Source organism: Dermochelys coriacea, chromosome 4, assembly GCF_009764565.3.
Source record: "Dermochelys coriacea isolate rDerCor1 chromosome 4, rDerCor1.pri.v4, whole genome shotgun sequence".
In the NCBI taxonomy this organism is placed as follows: Eukaryota; Metazoa; Chordata; order Testudines; family Dermochelyidae; genus Dermochelys; species Dermochelys coriacea.
Genome location: NC_050071.1, coordinates 29495350 through 29513005, shown reverse-complemented (window position 1 = coordinate 29513005; position 17656 = coordinate 29495350). Strand labels below are relative to the sequence as shown.

The 17656-nt window shown below is 40.7% G+C and overlaps 1 protein-coding gene across 2 annotated transcripts in view; it reads right to left on the bottom strand.

Moving 5' to 3' along the window:
* Positions 1–17289, bottom strand: part of BANK1 (B cell scaffold protein with ankyrin repeats 1) — a 284727-nt gene extending 267438 nt beyond the window's left edge. For both annotated transcript variants that reach the window (XM_038401089.2, XM_043513193.1), the window contains exon 1: positions 16864–17289. In XM_038401089.2, coding sequence (XP_038257017.1) covers positions 16864–16879 — 16 coding nt within the window. In that variant the 5' untranslated portion in view covers positions 16880–17289. The remainder of the gene's footprint in view (positions 1–16863) is intronic.
* Positions 17290–17656: the final 367 nt, after the last annotated feature.

Sequence of the window (17656 nt, the reverse complement as noted above, 5' to 3'; positions counted from 1 at the left end):
AAAATATCAGAATGCTGCAAAATAAATCCTTAGCACCCACACCTTGAATACTGTGGAACTCAAAGGTATACAGAAGGGCAACAAAAATTATAGGGGTATGGAACAGTTTCTATATGAGGATAGATTAAAAAGACTGGGACTGTTCATCTTAGAAAAGAGACGATTGAATGGGAGATATTATAGAGGTCTATAAAATCATAGATGGTGTGGAGAAAGTGAATAGGGAAGTGTTACTTAGCCCTTCACATAACATGAGAACAATAGGTCACCCAATGAAATTAGCAACCACAGATATGCAACAAACAAAAGGAAATATTTCTTCACACAACACACAGTCAACCTACGGAACTCATTGCCAGGGAATGCTGTGAAGGCCAGAAATACAACTTGGTTAAAAAAAGAATTAGATAAGTTCATGGAGGACAAGTTACTCAATGGCTATTGCTAAGGATTAGGTTAGGTCATGGCGATCATGGTAGTCACAGATTCCATGAATTTCAGAGACTTTGGTGACATTTTCCTGCTTCAGCACTGGGATGGCGGGGGCACCCAGACCCATTGGCCCATAGCTGGGGAAACCGGAGCTCCAAGCCACTGGCGCACCCGAGCTGTCAGTCACTGTGGGGGGTGCTAGACTCCCCACCCCTTGCAGTGAGGCTAGGGCTCTCTTCCCCTCCCTGCCTGCAGGGTGCTTCAGTCCTCCACTTTGCCCGAGGCCCCCACCACTTATATATTTTTTTAGTAAAAGTCACAGATAGGTTACAGGCTTCAATGCATTTTTGTTTATTGCCTGCGACCTGTCCATGACTTTTACTAAAAATAACTGTGACAAAATCTTAATCTTAGCTGTTAGCCAAGATGATCAGGGATACAATCCCATGCTCCAGGTGCCCCTAAACCTTTGACTGCCAGAACGTGGGACTGGAAGACAGGGGATGTATCACTCAATAATTGCCCTGTTCTTTTCATTCCTTCTGACACCAGCCACTGTTGGAAGACAGGATACTGGGCTAGATGGACCACTGTATGGCATTTTTATGTTCTTAATCCAGTGATATCATCACACCTGCACCTGTGAGGATCCATTTGCAGGATGTGACCCTAAAAATCTATATGTGATTGTCAAAAAAATTGACTTGTATATTAAAGTAGACTTTTACTCCAGCTAGGTCCTAAACTTCAAGATGTAAGGGAACAGTCTGTGTGGTTGGCTGGCTTTCCAGGAACCTGCCACAGTGACTGGAGATGCAGGGTTTTCAGCTCTCTTCTCTATCACTGTCTCATGGTTGTCCTTTTGGACATGGTCACTGGAACCAGCAAAATCACTGGACAACATACTAGTGTCCAAATAATCCTATTAAAAATGAAAACACCTTTTTCTCTAACCCAAAGTACTGAGTTGACTAGTTCTCAACTTTCCTTATGTAGAGAAAAGAACTTTTCTGTTTTTCAGTCTAGATTTTCTAACCTTGTATTTTTCTTTGCAGCTGCATACTACTTGACAAGTTGTACTGACATCTATGCTCTGGTTTTCTCACATTCTACTTCACATATTTTACTTTCCTCTGCTTTCTCTTTCTGACACTTAGTTCTGTCTTGCTTCTTTCTGCTACAATTGTTGGCATTCTGTCAACTTTGCTTTTTGCAGACTTCTCTTTTTCTTTCTTTTTTTTCCTTTTTAGAGAGTTGGAAACCACATAGGAAAACATTATCCATATGTAAATGACAAAGATTCTAACCAGACTTCGATTTTCTTTGGGAAGTTTAACAAATTATATTTTATCTAGGAATAGTTCTGTTCACTACACTTCTGGCTTGCTTTCCATGTTCCATACCAGGTACACACCAATTACAACTAATACTGCTAAAATCATATTAATTCTCAATTCACGGCATATGCTTTCAAAACAAAGCCTGTATTTTTTTAGAGATAGGTAATAAGAAGTTTCAAGAACTCATGGGATTTTTTTAACATACAAAAGCAAAAAAGGAAATATTTTGCACTAAAGTCCACAACCATCAATGGCAAAACAGAAAATATTCTAGGTGCTCCAAGGTACCAAGGAGGCCTGGATAGCTTGTTTAGAGGCATAAATACACCCCACATGCTGCAACAGGATCACATACTAGAAGAACAGTGGTAGTATATGTATCTGTTTTTTTAGAAAAGCAGTAAAGTGCACTGCAGAATGCACAGTCCCCAGGATATTGTCCCAGTGCCCTTCCCTGGCACACTTCTGCAAACTCTTGGAAAGGGACTTATTGAATTCACTGACTTTAATGCGAGTTGGAGTAGGCTCTCTGACAGGATTTTGCCCATAATATTTTACTGTTCCGAGGATTTTTCTTGGTTAGATAGTCGCAAGTTGATTCTGAATAATACTGAAAAGTATCTCACAAGGGACTTTATTTTTCCACAATGCATGCAGTCTCCCATATGTACATATTCAGAAATGTATAGGAATTAAAAGTAAAACAGCAAACCCTTACAGTACTACATTAAATTTTAATCCAGTACCTGCACTCTGTCTAAATACCACCAGAGAGCCAGTTCAGTGAGATACTGAGTGTTCTCTCCTCCCACTGAAGTCAATGGCACTGGAAAACATTTATGACCTCATATGTGATACTCTGCAGCTAACTGTAGTTGCATATTAAATGAAGCTTCTCATTTCATTTCTCCTTGAATGATTAGCCAATTAGAGAGAGAAAAAGAAAGGTAACATCTTGAGACTATCAGTTCTACTACTATTTTTCTTTTTAGTCATATATTTTATTAACTCATTGCCGTCATTACAGCATTTTAGCACAGTGTAGCCAAAGTAGGTCCTCAAGTGACACTTATGCAATCCCATTGTTTTTAACAAACTTCCACAGTTATAACTGGAACTTAAATAATTCTGTTCATGAGGCATAACAAGGAATAGAATCCACTCAGTTGAATTAGATCAGCAGGGATAACAGAAGCAGTAAAATTTATGTTTTCTCCTATCACTAAATTCAACAGATAAGACTCTTAATGTACAGGAGTATAGTAAGAAAGCAACATGTTTACACAGTCATTTTCAGAAAAGCACCCCACTTTAATAATTGACCCCACTTTAAAAGCCTCAGTTTTGCCTAATAAAAATACTCATGTCTGAATTGTTTGTAGACAAGGTAGAATAATAAATTCATAGGCCACTATTTTCACACCAGAGTGCCATGAGTAAGGTTTGTACATCCATATTATGGCCTCTAAACATTTAAAGACCTAAATAGGGCTTTAGAAACCTAACTAAATTATCCAATTCTGGATTATTAAATGTACAGTAATGTCCCTTCCAGAACTGTGTGAAACTTTACTTGTGTCTTTGCCTTGACAATTTTCAGAGGCAAAACATAGAATTTGTTCATGTGAGAATGTGAATTTGGGAAAGTTAAATTTTATAAATGTAATCTGTGATAATTATGGGGAAAAGAAACAGTAACATTCTATTTTAAAAAATCATCTAAAATATTCTCTACAGTCACTCCTTGGCTCCTGGAAAAGATGACCAGTCTTGTACAAAAAGAGCTGAAAAATCAGAAGTCCGTTCATCAATGTTTTGATTTGTGAAATGAGGCTTTGGACCACTTTTCACTATTATGTACAGCTCTTGTCCTCATATTTAGTATTTAAAGGGACATACAATTTCTTAACACCTTTTTCTATCTGAAAGACAAATCGTAACTTAAATTCAGACATCATACCAACTTTCTGCTCAGATCAAAGTTTCTCTAATCAATGGTTGTCTAAAGGCTCTATGTTTCAAACATGGTCACAAGTCCATAGTAAGGTTGAGTACAGTTCTACTTTCGGGGGGCATGTGATTTAGAGTATGATTTAGGTAGGGATTATGTGTGAGATTCATGATAAGAATTTTATATATATATATATATATATATATATATATATATATATATATATATATATATATATATATATGGTTCACCATGATCAAGGGCCTTCCGGCATGTGGGAGGACAAAATGTTTGATATCTATATCTATATCTATAGATATAGATATACACACACATCTATATACACAATGTATCTGAAAAGCTAAAATATAGGAATATGGAATGCCATTTAAATGAATATCATCTTCTCAGTGAAAAATAGGCAAAGAGTCTGTCAATGAAATAGAGTTGTTTTAAACTCTCGTAGAAGATTAGGTGACAATAATTTGGCAGGACCTCTACAAGAAAATTAAAAATAAATTGACCTGGATGTTTTGTGTTAGCAGGAAAGGCTTCTGTTTCTAAACTGACAAATGTAAGAGCAACCTCAAAAGCTTCTGCAGAAAATATTTTTTCTCCAATTCAATCATTACAGGCTAGGTTTGATGCATTCAAGTCCAAATTAGATTTGGCCTCTTCTAAAATGGTTAATCTTGAACAGTGAACAGAATCTCTTGGGGGAAGAAAACCTCTGGAAGCTTTTGGTAAGATTACCGAATTACAAACACAGAATGCTAGTATGAAATCTTTAAGTGGAATTTTGGTTAAGGATAGTGGGCCAGATCCTGATTTGGCATGAAATCAGCATTCTGCAATTGACTTCAATGGAGCTGTAATGATTTACAGCAGCTGGGAAACTGACCCAGTGCTTCTGTATGCAGGAAACTTTCAGCTATGGGAAACTTTCCAAAAGACTATAATATTAGAATTATTGGAATTCCTGAAAATAGGGGTGCTATTAAGCTTTTTGCATTTTTTATTGGATTTGCTAGATTTGAAATCCCATTCCAAGCTAGATTTGTTTTGTATTCTAATTAAATCTTTATTAAATTGTACATTATCTAGCCCTACTTTTTGAGCTAGAAGTCTTATTTTAACTTTCAGATCACTATAGGAGTGTGAATGAGATACAAATTGGGTTTGGATATTAAAACGTATTATGTATATTATATTAATAATATAATATGTATATTATATTAATATAATATGTATATTATATTATATTATCCCCAAGATCCTGGCCTGCCCTCCTCAAAATGTAGTTCTCTAGATTCAGGTAAAGCCGTTTAAGCTTATAAAAACATGGTTTCAGTTCATTTGGTGTTGCTTAGGTACATACCAAACATCCACTGAAGTAAATGGGAGTCTTCCCACTAACTTCAATGAGCTTCAGATCATTAGGTACCCTACTTCAGTTTTGAGCAGAACTTGGATGGACTACAGATGAACACAATTTTTTTTAAATCTAAGTCAACTGCACAGTTGAATAAAAAGTTAAGGCTTCGATTCAACTAAATATATGTTCAAGCACTTGGCTAAAATGAGCCCTATATGAGGATGAAAGTGTTCCAGAGAGTTCTATACTACTGGAGTATGATTAACTGATTGGGCTTCTTTCTGTGTGTGTACACACACACACACACACACACACACACACACTCTCTCTCTCTCTCTCCTAATTGATGTTGCATGTGCCTCAGCCACAGAAGAGGATCTGGCCTTGGACGTTTGGACATTACTGAAAACATTAAAGCCTGGGGGGGGGGGGAGAACCCTAAACATTGGCTCTGTTCCTACAAACACCACCATCAGGAGTTACTTCTGGTAATTACACCAAATTGCACAGAAGGTCAGGTAAATTTGAATGTCTGTAGAGCCTGATTGATAGTGCATACAGTATTTACCAGTTTTAGCGCATATTATACATTTAAAAAAGAAAAATAAACAGAACCAGAAGTCAGTATCTGACAGTTCTACTGTATGTATGATTTGTTAACTTAACATGCAGTTTCTGTCACTCAAACATATTATGACTTGTTTAACGAGTGAACAACTGTGACTGATTTTTGAATTAATACAAACCTCAGTACAATCTGGAGGATGCCACATTTTGTATTGGCTGATAGGAGTGCTATTTGTTTGCTTTTACTGCTCAATATTGTTTTAGTGTTAAACTAATTGAGTCCTGTAGGCTTCTATTTTTAAGGAAGAAACTAATGTTATTTAAAGGTTGGGTCTTTTGATTTCAGTCCTCAAATAGTTTTCAGCTATTCTTGTTGAACTTGTTCCAGGCATACAATTGTATTTTTTCCATCGTTCAACTAACCAAGTGTAAAATGTTTCATGAGTAAATCAAAACAATAATAAGCATACATTATATGAAAATGAGTGTGTGTGTGTGTGTATATATATATATATATATATATATATATATCAATTCTATAAAATTTAAGTCCATGTATTGATTCATTTTCTATTCAGCAAAATCTTGTAAAAATTTGAACACTGACAAAGACATTACCACTTTAATATGTTAAATGTTAGGGATGTGATCTTTTTCCTATAAGAACTCTATTTGTCTGTTTGTCTATTTGTTAACAAATAGTAGGTTTCAGAGCAGCAGCCGTGTTAGTCTGTATTCGCAAAAAGAAAAGGAGTACTTGTGGCACCTTAGAGACTAACAAATTTATTAGAGCATAAGCTTTCGTGAGCTAATGCATCCGATGAAGTGAGCTGTAGCTCACGAAAGCTTATGCTCTAATAAATTTGTTAGTCTCTAAGGTGCCACAAGTACTCCTTTTCTTTTAACAAATAGTAGTATTTTTCAAACATTTACCTTTGACTAACTAGCAATCAACTTGAGTACTATTACTATTGGATCCACCAGCTAACCTTCCTCCATTCCATGGAGCGCTCAAGCTGAATGCTGGATATACTGATATTCAGGATTATTTCTGTGGAATAAAATATACAAATATCCAGCAAGTGGAGCTATCATGACTTATTTGTGCCTACCTCGGTGTTTGCTCTGTACTAGACACAGAAGTACACACAGTCCCTGCACCAAGGAACCTAAGGCGATTACCCATAGGCATAGAGTGCCATGTGTAAGTGTTTGCAGGATCATGGATGTAAACAGACAGATACAAAGAACGTGGGGGGGGTGCTCAGTGTTTTCTGCTTTATGTCTTTGTTTGGGTATAAGAAAGATTGTTAGTGTTCTTGGCTAATGTTAATATTGGTTTGTTGTTTGCTAGATGGTGTTTACTTCCTCCAAACTTATGTTTACTTCCTCCAAAGTTATGCAGATTTGGTACAACTGTCTGAACTGACTCTGTTGTTTAAGTAAGGAAAAAAAAGTTACAGATTCCACAGTCCCTAACCCTGTTTCTTTGTGAGCATTCACATAATGTCCCCTCACCAGTACACAGAATATGTTAAATGCTACTGGGTAAGTGTTTAAAATATAGACAGATCATCAATGAGCTGAGTTTTTATGAGGTTTTCTTGGTTTGTTTTCTTTATTTTTAAAGTACCATTTACCAACAACTAATTTCAAGTATTAATGTCTGGGTCTTTATTTGGTACAAACTATAGAGCTCATGTCAAGGTTCCTTCCCCACTCTGAACTCTAGGGTACAGATGTGGGGACCTGCATGAAAACTTCCTAAGCTTATTTTTACCAGCTTAGGTTAAAACTTCCCCAAGGTACAAACTATTTTACCCTTTGCCCTTGGACTTCCACTGCCACCACCAAACATCCGGATTTATTTTTTGAGAAAGAGTTGTTTGGAAACGTCTTTCCCCCAAAAATCCTCACTAAAACCTTGCACCCCCCCTGCCTGGGGAAGGCTTGATAAAAATCCTCACCAATTTGCATAGGTGACCACAGACCAAACCCTTGGATCTTAAGAACAATGAAAGTTTCAGTTTCTTACAAGAAGAATTTTAATATAAGAAAAGGTAAAAAGAATCACCTCTGTAAAATCAGGATGGTAAATACCTTACAGGGTAATTTAGATTCAAAACATAGAGAATCCCTCTAGGCAAAACCTTAAGTTACAAGAAAGACATAAAGACAAGAATATTCATTCTATTCAGCACAGTCTAATTTCTCAGCCATTTAAAGAAATCATAATCTAACGCATATCTAGCTAGATTACTTACTAAATTCTAAGACTCCATTCCGGATCTGTCCCTGGCAAAAGCATCACACAGACCCTCTGTTTCTCCCCCCTTCAGCTTTGAAAGTATCTTGTCTCCTCATTGGTCATTGTGGTCAGGTGCCAGCAAGGTTATCCTAGCTTCTTAACCCTTTACAGGTGAAAGGATTTTTCCTCTGGCCAGGAGGGATTTTAAAGGTGTTTACCCTTCCCTTTATATTTATGACAGCTCAGCTGTAGCATTAAGCTGCACACCACAGCAGGCAGCAACATGAAGACACAACCACCCAGTTAAAGACCCCAGAGGCAATAATCCTAAAGCAAATGCACTCCTTCCATGAGCCCAGCTTGGAGGTGATTAGCCAGTGCATTACCACTGGAGAAGTACAATGTGGCTCCCTCACAGAGCCACCTCCACCCTAGCCTCATGCCTTCACCGGGCATGTTATATAGGCACTACCTAAGGGATCACAATCATGGCCACTGTGTCAGGATGCTGCCCAGAAATTCAAGGAGTGGTAAAATCCCTGAATGATTTTTACAACGTATGTTTGTATTCTAATTTATTATCTGTAGAAATTATGGTCTCCTGAATAAGACGCTGCACTGGAATTCTAGGTCCTCTTCTTAGCTGTCACGTGCTTCCTGTGTAATTTCGGACAAATCATTTAGGTAAGGCTGTCATTTCTTTTTTTAAACCGTCATAGTTTTTCACATAGTGTTATAGTATCCTGATAACTATTTTTTCAGGATGCCTGAAATGTTCCAATTTTTCATTTCGCCAATTAAAATATTTGGGGTTTTTTTTATACTTACGTAATGTTTGTTCAAGACAATTTGTTACACTGGTATAAGCTGTTTTGTGCACCAGTGTTTCAATCTCATTATGCAGCAAGCACACATTTCATGCCTACATGAATATTAACAAGTTTTCAGCATTTCAAAATGTGGGAAAGTTAGGGGCTCTCCTGAGTCCCCACCAGATCCTACTTCAAGTTGTTTATAATGTCCCCCCTCTGAGTTCATAGTATATGCGGGGTTCTCTAAGCAAAACAAACTAAACAAAGGTCCTTTTCTCTCTGTTTCCATTATAAGAGATGGGAATCTGAATGAAAGAAAAGAAAGGCAAAGGTGGCAGTCTTTCAGGAGTCAGCCCTTTGGGCTTGTGCTCTAACTTATTTATTTTATTTATTTAATAAAAAGTCAACTCAAACTTGGAATCCAGAGTGGCCACTTATTGTCCTTCCCCCTCACAACCCTTTTTTAGCCAGGTCAGACATCTTGGGCCTGATTTTTAGAAGGACCCACAACTCCATTTGAAGTTAATGGGGGCAATGGTTGGTTAGCACGTCTGAAGATTGGGCCCAGGGTGTCCAAGGCTTGGCACACAGAACAAGTGGACACGTGAAAAATTTGGCCTTAAACTCTCTGGACCAGATTTTCAAAAGAGCTCAGCAGCTACGGTGTACTGAGCACTTTTTGAAAGTCTGTCCACTTCATTTAAGTACCTATCTGGTTTCTTTTTGTTTGTGAGGTACAGACATACTATTATGAAGAGAGTGTAAAAAAAGCAAATATCTGTTTAAAAGGCTTTATTTTTAAACTATATTAAAGATTAAAACATACCATGTAAGAGAAAATTCAGATTATTGCTTACTTTAGTATTACAGTGCTATTAATCCATACTTATATCGAGTGCTAATATTGTATGTAATTATTGAATGACGAAAGTAATACAATTATTATTGTGTGCTTATATTTACGTAGATTATATCCAGCAGATAACTATGTAAGAGTTCCTACGGATGCTCTGAGTTATTTTATCATGAAAATTATTTCTTAGCACTGCTAAAATACAGTTTATACAATTTGGTTCTTTGATGGTATTCATTACATGGTTAAACATAAGAAGTCAGTATTTGGTATTTGGCCATGTAATGAAAATGACTCCAACTTTTAATAAGGAGAGAATCAAAGCCACAAATTCTTGCTATTAATAAGTACTTGTATAAAGTTTCAAGTCAGTTACAGCTGCTAACCATGTGATCTAAGAGCAAAAAGGGTGCTTTCCAAACTCAGCTATGCACTCTTAAATTATATTCACATACCATGTTATATACAGGTTTCAGAGTAGCAGCCGTGTTAGTCTGTATTCGCAAAAAGAAAAGGAGTACTTGTAGCACCTTAGAGACTAACAAATTTATTTGAGCATAAGCTTTCGTGAGCTACAGCTCACTTCATATTCATGTTATATACAGTATGTCTTGATTTTTTTTAAGATTATACGGAGTCTCAGAAACTTTGCAGAACTGCATAACTATGCCTTTTTTTAAAAAAAAAATCTAAAATTAGCTTGCCCTTAAATATCAGAACCAATGGAAGTGTAAATCAGACTTTATGAATAATTAGAGAGCTTTGTTTCATTTCTAAATAGGGAGGTATCAGATGGTAAATAAGGATCCATATTGTCTTAGGAAATAATATGAATCTCTATTTGACTTTCAGATCTCAGTATTTGTTTTCCCTTCTTAACTGCATGGCTATTTTGAATATTTCAAATGTGGATTTGTTTTATGCAAGTACTTATGCACCCGATGAAGTGGGCTGTAGCCCACGAAAGCTTATGCTCAAATAAATTTGTTAGTCTCTAAGGTGCCACAAGTACTCCTGTTCTTTTTGCGGATACAGACTAACACAGCTGCTACTCTGAAACCTGTCATTTAAAATCAGTTACTACTTTTACATTAAACAATTATCTAGTAATATAATCAGAAATTAATGGGTCCCCTATGCAGATATAAATTCTAACCTAGAACTGCCTACTGTAGCACTATGTTCAAATGTTCTAAATTTTGTTTGGTTGTTTTTTTACTGCACGTGTAAAAATAGAGGAGTATGTAAGCTTACCAGGTACTCAGAGACCAGCACCAAGAGAAACAGAGACAAGAGAGCAGAAGAACTGTGTTTATACTGTAATTCCCATCCCCCTGGACACAGATGCTCCTCCTTTTAGAAATTGAGACGGTTGCCCTTTCTTTGGCCTGTACTGTGGCTTCAGTGACATAATTTTTCACTGCCAATGAAACTCAGATGTGTATAATCTACTGCTTATTTTAAACTTCAGTGAGCATATGAGATGACCATGCACCCAGAGACAGGAGAGAGGAATAAGAGTTCAGAGAAGGAAAGGAAACTGCTTTGGACGAGTTCAGTTCTGAAAGAAATTACTTTTTTCAACTGCAAGTTACAAAGAAAAATCATTATGGGAGGGCAGATTTTCAGAAATGTTTTTCAAATATCTTTGTAAACATCCCCCCTTTGTTTCTGTTCGAAGTTTATGATGCCAGTATATGCAACATAAACATCCCCCCTTTGTTTCTGTTCGAAGTTTATGATGCCAGTATATGCAACCCCATGCATTCAAAAATCATAAATCAAGATTTTCAAAATTGTAAGACTGGCTTTAAAACACACCGGATTTTTCAAAATAATAAAATCTGGGTTCTTTGTATTTGCCTTCTGATACTTAACCCTTTAGGATTCACATTTTCAAGTTTTTGTCCACAAACCATTGAGACTGAAACTTACTGTTTTCTGACAAAAACTGAGATTTTTACATAAACCAAATGACTCCAGAAATTAGGACTTTAAGAGACACACCAAATATCACAAGACTTATGAAAAAATTGCAAGAAAAGGAAACACTGTGATTCATCTTCAACTCAGACCTCTCGCTAGGTCAGGGGCGGGCAAACTTTTTGGCCTAAGGGCCACATCTGGGTATGGAAATTGTATGGCAGGCCATGAATGCTCATGAAATTGGTGCTTGGGGTGCAGGAGGGTGAGGGCTCTGGGATGGGGATGAGGGGTTGGGGTGCAGGAGGGTGTGCCGGGCTGGGACCAAGGAGTTCAGAGGGCAGGAAAGGGATCAGGACTGGGGCAGGGGGTTGGGGCATGGGAGGGGGGCAGGGGTGCAGGCTCTGGGTGCTGCTTAGATCAAGCAGCTCTCAGAAACAGCAGCATGTCCTCCCCTCCACCTCCTATGTGGAGGCGTGGCCAGGCAGCTCTGCACACTGCCCCATCTGCAGGTGCCATCCCTGCATCTCCCATTGGCTGTGGTTCCAGGCCAATGGGAGCTGCAGGCGCAGCACTTGGGGCGGGGGAAGGGAGTGGAGCTCCCTGGATGCCCCTAGGCATTAGAGCCGGAGGGGAGACATGCCGCTGCTTGTGGGAGCCGTGCGAAACCATGGCATGCACAGAGCGGGGCAAGCCCCCGACCCCACTCCCCAGCAGGAGCTTGAGGGCCAGATTAAAATGTCTGAAGGGCCGGATTTGGCCCCCGTGCCGTAGTTTGTCCACCCCTGTGCTAGGTCCTCACATCCAGACTATGTCTGAATTGTGCCAATTCTTTCTGCATCACATCTAACATACTACTTTTCCAAATCAGCCACACAGCTAAAATTCACATCCAAGCTTTCATTATCTCGCATCTCAGTTACTGCAACGTTCTTCTCTCTGGCCTTGAGAAATGCAAGCTTGCCCTCCTCATAGCCATCAGAATGCTGCTGCAAAGATAATTTTCCTAGTCCATAGCCTTGACCATGTCATCCCTCTCACTGAAACCCTCCACTGACTCCCCCTTCTCTATTGCATCAAATATATGCTACTTGTATTTACTTTTAAGGCCCTTCATAGTCAATCCCCACCCTCCCTATTATCTTTCATTCCTATCAAGCTGTTGATACACGCTTGTGAATGACCCATGATGTCAGCCTCTAATGCCAGTTTTGTGCAGAAAAAAACTCGGTCCTTTATATTTTAGGTCATCGGGATGTTGTTTTAATGTTTAATGGAACAGGTTTTCCTTTCCATGACCATGCTGAATGTTTTTTTTATAAAAAAGGAAGTTAAGTTTCCAGCCAATAGGAGTGGTTTGAAGACACTGGCAGCTGGATAGCATCTTGGATGGAGATGAAATGGTCAACCTTTAAGTATTAGGCATGGAATAATTAGATTTCAATCTTTAAATCTCAGTAATACTAGATTTTTCCTTTAATCCAAAACACTATCAAACTGTTTTCATCATTAATAAGCAAAATGTATAGAAAGGGCATTTTTAATACACAAAAAGGGGTTTTTGTCTAACACAATTGTGTGCACGTGTGAATGCACACCATAGGATCTTGTAAAAAATTTAGTATTTCATTATACTCAAAGAAATATTAAGATATTATTATACGATTATCAAATACTGTGATATCATTTCTGAATCGTCTCTAAAACTCACTCTTTACATATTATATTTTTAATTAAGTCAAGCGCTGAGGATTATTTATTCCCTATTAATGCAAACATTTAAATTAATTTAAAAAATTTAAAAAACTGGATATATATTGCTGTTTTCTGTTATTCATGAAATACAAAAATCAAATGTTTCCAAGCCTAGTCATTGGCTAGATTCCCCTGTAGGATTAACACATTCCATTCAAACACAATCAATTTTAATGACTTATTTCTGTCAAGTGGGAGACAAGAAGTGCAGTTTATATAAATAAAGAATACATAATGGCTTATCTGTTATGACATTTATCTTCATGAATGTGGAGAAAAGATATAACTCAAGTATGGCATCACCATTAGTGGATTATCGTACCTCCGCCTCTCCCCATAAGTGAAGACAGATTTCATGAATGCGTTATCTACAGTAGGTACAGTATGTTTAGTGGAATTTGCATAAAGAAGTCTGTCGGAGATCACGATTGACTGGGACTTCCTCTAGGATGGACAAGTCAATCGCAATCAACCGGTTGGTGACCACTGAAGTACAGTATTTGCTGCCTTTTTGTTTGCATTTTGGTCTCCACTTACTTCCAGTCCCACATGCTATCCAGTTGATCGGTAAGGCCGTAACTCTGATGTTCATATCGTTGAGGTTCTATTGTACCTCATAAGGGGGCTGTGAGTGTCAGTTAGTGTATTGAACTTAAAGTGCTATAAAATCCTAAACACTGGGGAAAAAAGAAAAAAAAAGTCCTGGGTGTCATGCAGAGCGAGCGCCCAATCATGGCACCGAAAATAGCGACACTTTTACAAATTCTGGCCTTCATATCTATTTTCTCATAGCTAAGATGAGGGTAAAAATACTTTTCTGTCTCCTAGAGTTGTGAAAATAGATCCCTACCTTTGCCACAGACTATATGATATCAAGCAAGTCACTTAAGCATAATTTTTGGCAGGTGGTCACTAATTGTGTGTTTGTCATTTTCTGGGTGCCCAATATAAAACACCAGGGGCCTCATTTTCAGAAGTGCAGCTGAACACTCATCTCTACCTGAAGTCAATGGGAACTGTAAATACTCAGTATCTTCCTCAGTTGAGCAGTATGGTTAAGGCTGGGAGTCCAGGGGTCCTAAATTCTAATCCTGGATCTGCCCAATTTACTAAGTTCTTTGTGTCAGTTTCCCCTTCCATAAAATGGAAATAATAATGCATTAATTTTTGTAAGGCACTTTTATGCCATAGCGATGTACCCTAATAAAAAAGACCATAAAAATGAATAATTCTATATTCAGTGCAGGGTTTGGATGTGTAGTAAATAAGGCTGAAGATCAGAAATTGAATTATGAGGAAAAAAGACACGTTTCAGAGTAGCAGCCGTGTTAGTCTGTATTCGCAAAAAGAAAAGGAGTACTTGTGGCACCTTAGAGACTAACAAATTTATTTGAGCATAAAAAAGCTTATGCTCAAATAAATTTGTTAGTCTCTAAGGTGCCACAAGTACTCCTTTTCTTTTTGAGGAAAAAAGAAATATTGAATTAGATGCCTTGATCACTGAACACTGTCCATCCTGTGTATTGAATGAGATGGAAAAAATAGCATGTGCTTATCTAATTAAAAAGTATGTGACAATGCACGTTGCAAGGAACCAGAATTTATATTGTCCATTCTACCCTAATTCTAGCCTTTCCTAACTTTCAAGCACGTGACTTTGCAACCTTAAATAACTTTTGAAATGTATTTTTTGGTATGATACATAGGTTTAAAGTTGAACCAACATATGATTAATGGATATTTTGGAGGGGAGCAGTTCTATAAAGCTATAGGTGTGGCTTGTGGTGCTAAACACTTATGAAAAATAATGGTAGTCTTCTTCAGTAAAGTGTTCAGTAAAATTTAGTTTGTCATATAAAACACTCAAAGAAATGGTACTAACCAATTAAAATGTCCAAACCAAAATATTTATGGGAATCAAGTGAAATACAAGGTGAAAGGGTGAGTTGAGCTTTCATTGTGGTCCAGTGGTTGACCAAACATCCTAGCCCCGCCCCTTCCGTAAGGTCCCACCCCCCAGCTCACTACATTTCCCCCTCCCTCAATGGCTTGCTCTCCCCCACCAGCTGGGGTGCGAGCTCTGGGGTGGGGCTGGGGATGAGGGGTTTGGGGGGAGGTCAGGGCAGGGGCAGGGGGTGGGCGTTTGGGGTTGGGGCATGGGCTTATCTCGGGCAGCTCCCAGTCAGCAGCGTAGCAGGGCTAAGGCAGGCTTCCTGACTGTCCTGGCTCCATGCTGGGCCCTGGAAGCGGCCTGCAGGTCTGGCTTCCAGGCGGGGGGAGGCGGAACAGGAGGCTCCACGGGCTGCTCTTGCCTGCAGGCACCGCCCCCCCAGCTCCCATTGGCCGTGGTTCCCGACCAATGGGAGTGCAGAGCCTGTGCTTGGGGCGGGGGCAGCGCATGGAGCCCTGTGGCCCCCCGCCTAGGAGCCGGACCTGCTGCTGGCCGCTTCCAGGGCACAGCGCAGTGCCAGGATAGGTAGGGACTAGCCTGTCTTAGATCCTTCGCATCAGAGACCGGACTTTTAATGCCCCGTCGGCGGTGCTGACCAGAGCCACCACGGTCCCTTTTCAAGTGGGGCGTTATGGTTGAAAAACCTGGCAACCCTATCCAGTTTTTGTGGGCATTTGACCTTGTTTTTCATTTCAATACAATCTGAAGAAGAGCTCTGTGTAGCTCGAAAGCTTGTCTCTTTTACCAACAGAAGTTGGTCCAAAAAAAGATATTACCTCACCTGCTTTGCCTAAAAGTGGGTGTACTGAGCTAGATATGATGTTAGGACCCCAAACTGGAGGGGTTGTATATTTCCAAGCCACAAGTCTACGATTATAGTTCACTAAAGAAATCCTGGGTTATAATCACACTATTGTTCACCATTTAAGAGCGCATATACCAGCTGTATTCATTTTGTTTACAGAAACAACTTACTCTTTTGTAAGTAAGCCAGGGTCCCTACAGCTAAGCTATTCCTCAGGGCAAGAAGAAAAAAGTCTTCTACTACAAATCCCCTTTAAATAAATAAAAAAAAAAGTTGTCTGAACCTTTTCATTCCTCCATTAGACGCCTTGCAAAATAAAAATGTAGGCTTTGCTCTCCACATCCTTTGCTTAGGGAAGCAAAGTAAGAAATCCCCAGGCACGCACGTTTTCACTCTTCTTCTAGCATCATCCTGCGCCCGGCAATATTTGGTAGGGTGGGTCCTACTCTTTATTTTTCATTCGCAGGATTCGGGGTTCATAATAGTGTCGCTTTAGGGCAACAGCACGTCGCGGGAGGGCATGAAAAGAAGCGGGTTCCTGTCTCCCCTGCGGTGCTCACCACGCCCCAAGGGCATCGCCAGGTGGGATACAGCCTGGGCTGGGGGACTCGAGGAAGAGCCGGTGCAGCACCCCCCAGTTCCAGCCCCTTTGCTCCCTCCCGCTCGTCTCTCAGTCCAGGTGCGGGGGCAAGGAAGGACCCCCCCCCCCCCGGCCAGGGAAGCCAAGCTGGGCGGCGGGGTGGGCGGGGGGGGGGGGAGGAAGAGACCACGGCGTTTTGCGGCTCCCTCCCCGCTTCCCACCCCCCCAGTGCTGGCCCGGCCACCCCATCCCGGCAGCAGCCCGGACCCACCTGAGGGGCTCGTCATCGTCCCGCCGCGGGGCGCGGCCCGTTGCCTCCCTCTCCGCAGGGCAGGTGGAGCCCCGGGGGCGCGCTCAGCCGGCAGCGTCGCTCGGGCCCCAGCGGCAGAGACGCCCCCTCTTCAGCCACCGCCACTCGCGCAGCCTGCAGCTGCTGCCGCCGGGTCCGGAAGCGCCGACCTGTCGCTGCAGCCCCCCGCCCGGCTCCCGCTCCGTCCGCTGGGGGAAGTTTGGCTCCTGCTCTGGCTGCAGAAGTGAAACTCCCGCCCAAGGCTGGACGCGGGGCCTTGCTTCCTCCTCTCGAGCTGAGGAGCCGGCGCCCTAGCGAGGGCCCGGGGCCCCCAAGCCGTGGCGCCCCGCTCTGCTGCACCGCCGGGGAAAGGGGAGAGGGCGCGGGCCGGGTGCGGGTAGCGTCGCTCGGGCTTTGGTCCGGCGCACGCTGGCCTCCTTTTAAACCAAAGGCGATTTTAGAATCGCCTTCCTCCACCGAACCGCCCGGCCGCGGCGAAAGGGATGCTGCCCTCCTTTGGAAACGGGTCCTGCTTTCCATCACACCCCAGGACTCCCCTTCAGCTGCAGGGGTGGCTTGTGGCACGCAGGGAACAAACAGAGGGCCCCCGGAGCGTGTAGACCCGATTCGAACGATTGTGGCAGGGGGGAGGTGCGGGAGTATACCTGGATGAATCAAAAAGAAAAGGAGCACTTGTGGCACCTTAGAGACTAACAAATTTATTAGAGCATAAGCTTTCGTGAGCTACAGCTCACTTCATCGGATGCACGAAAGC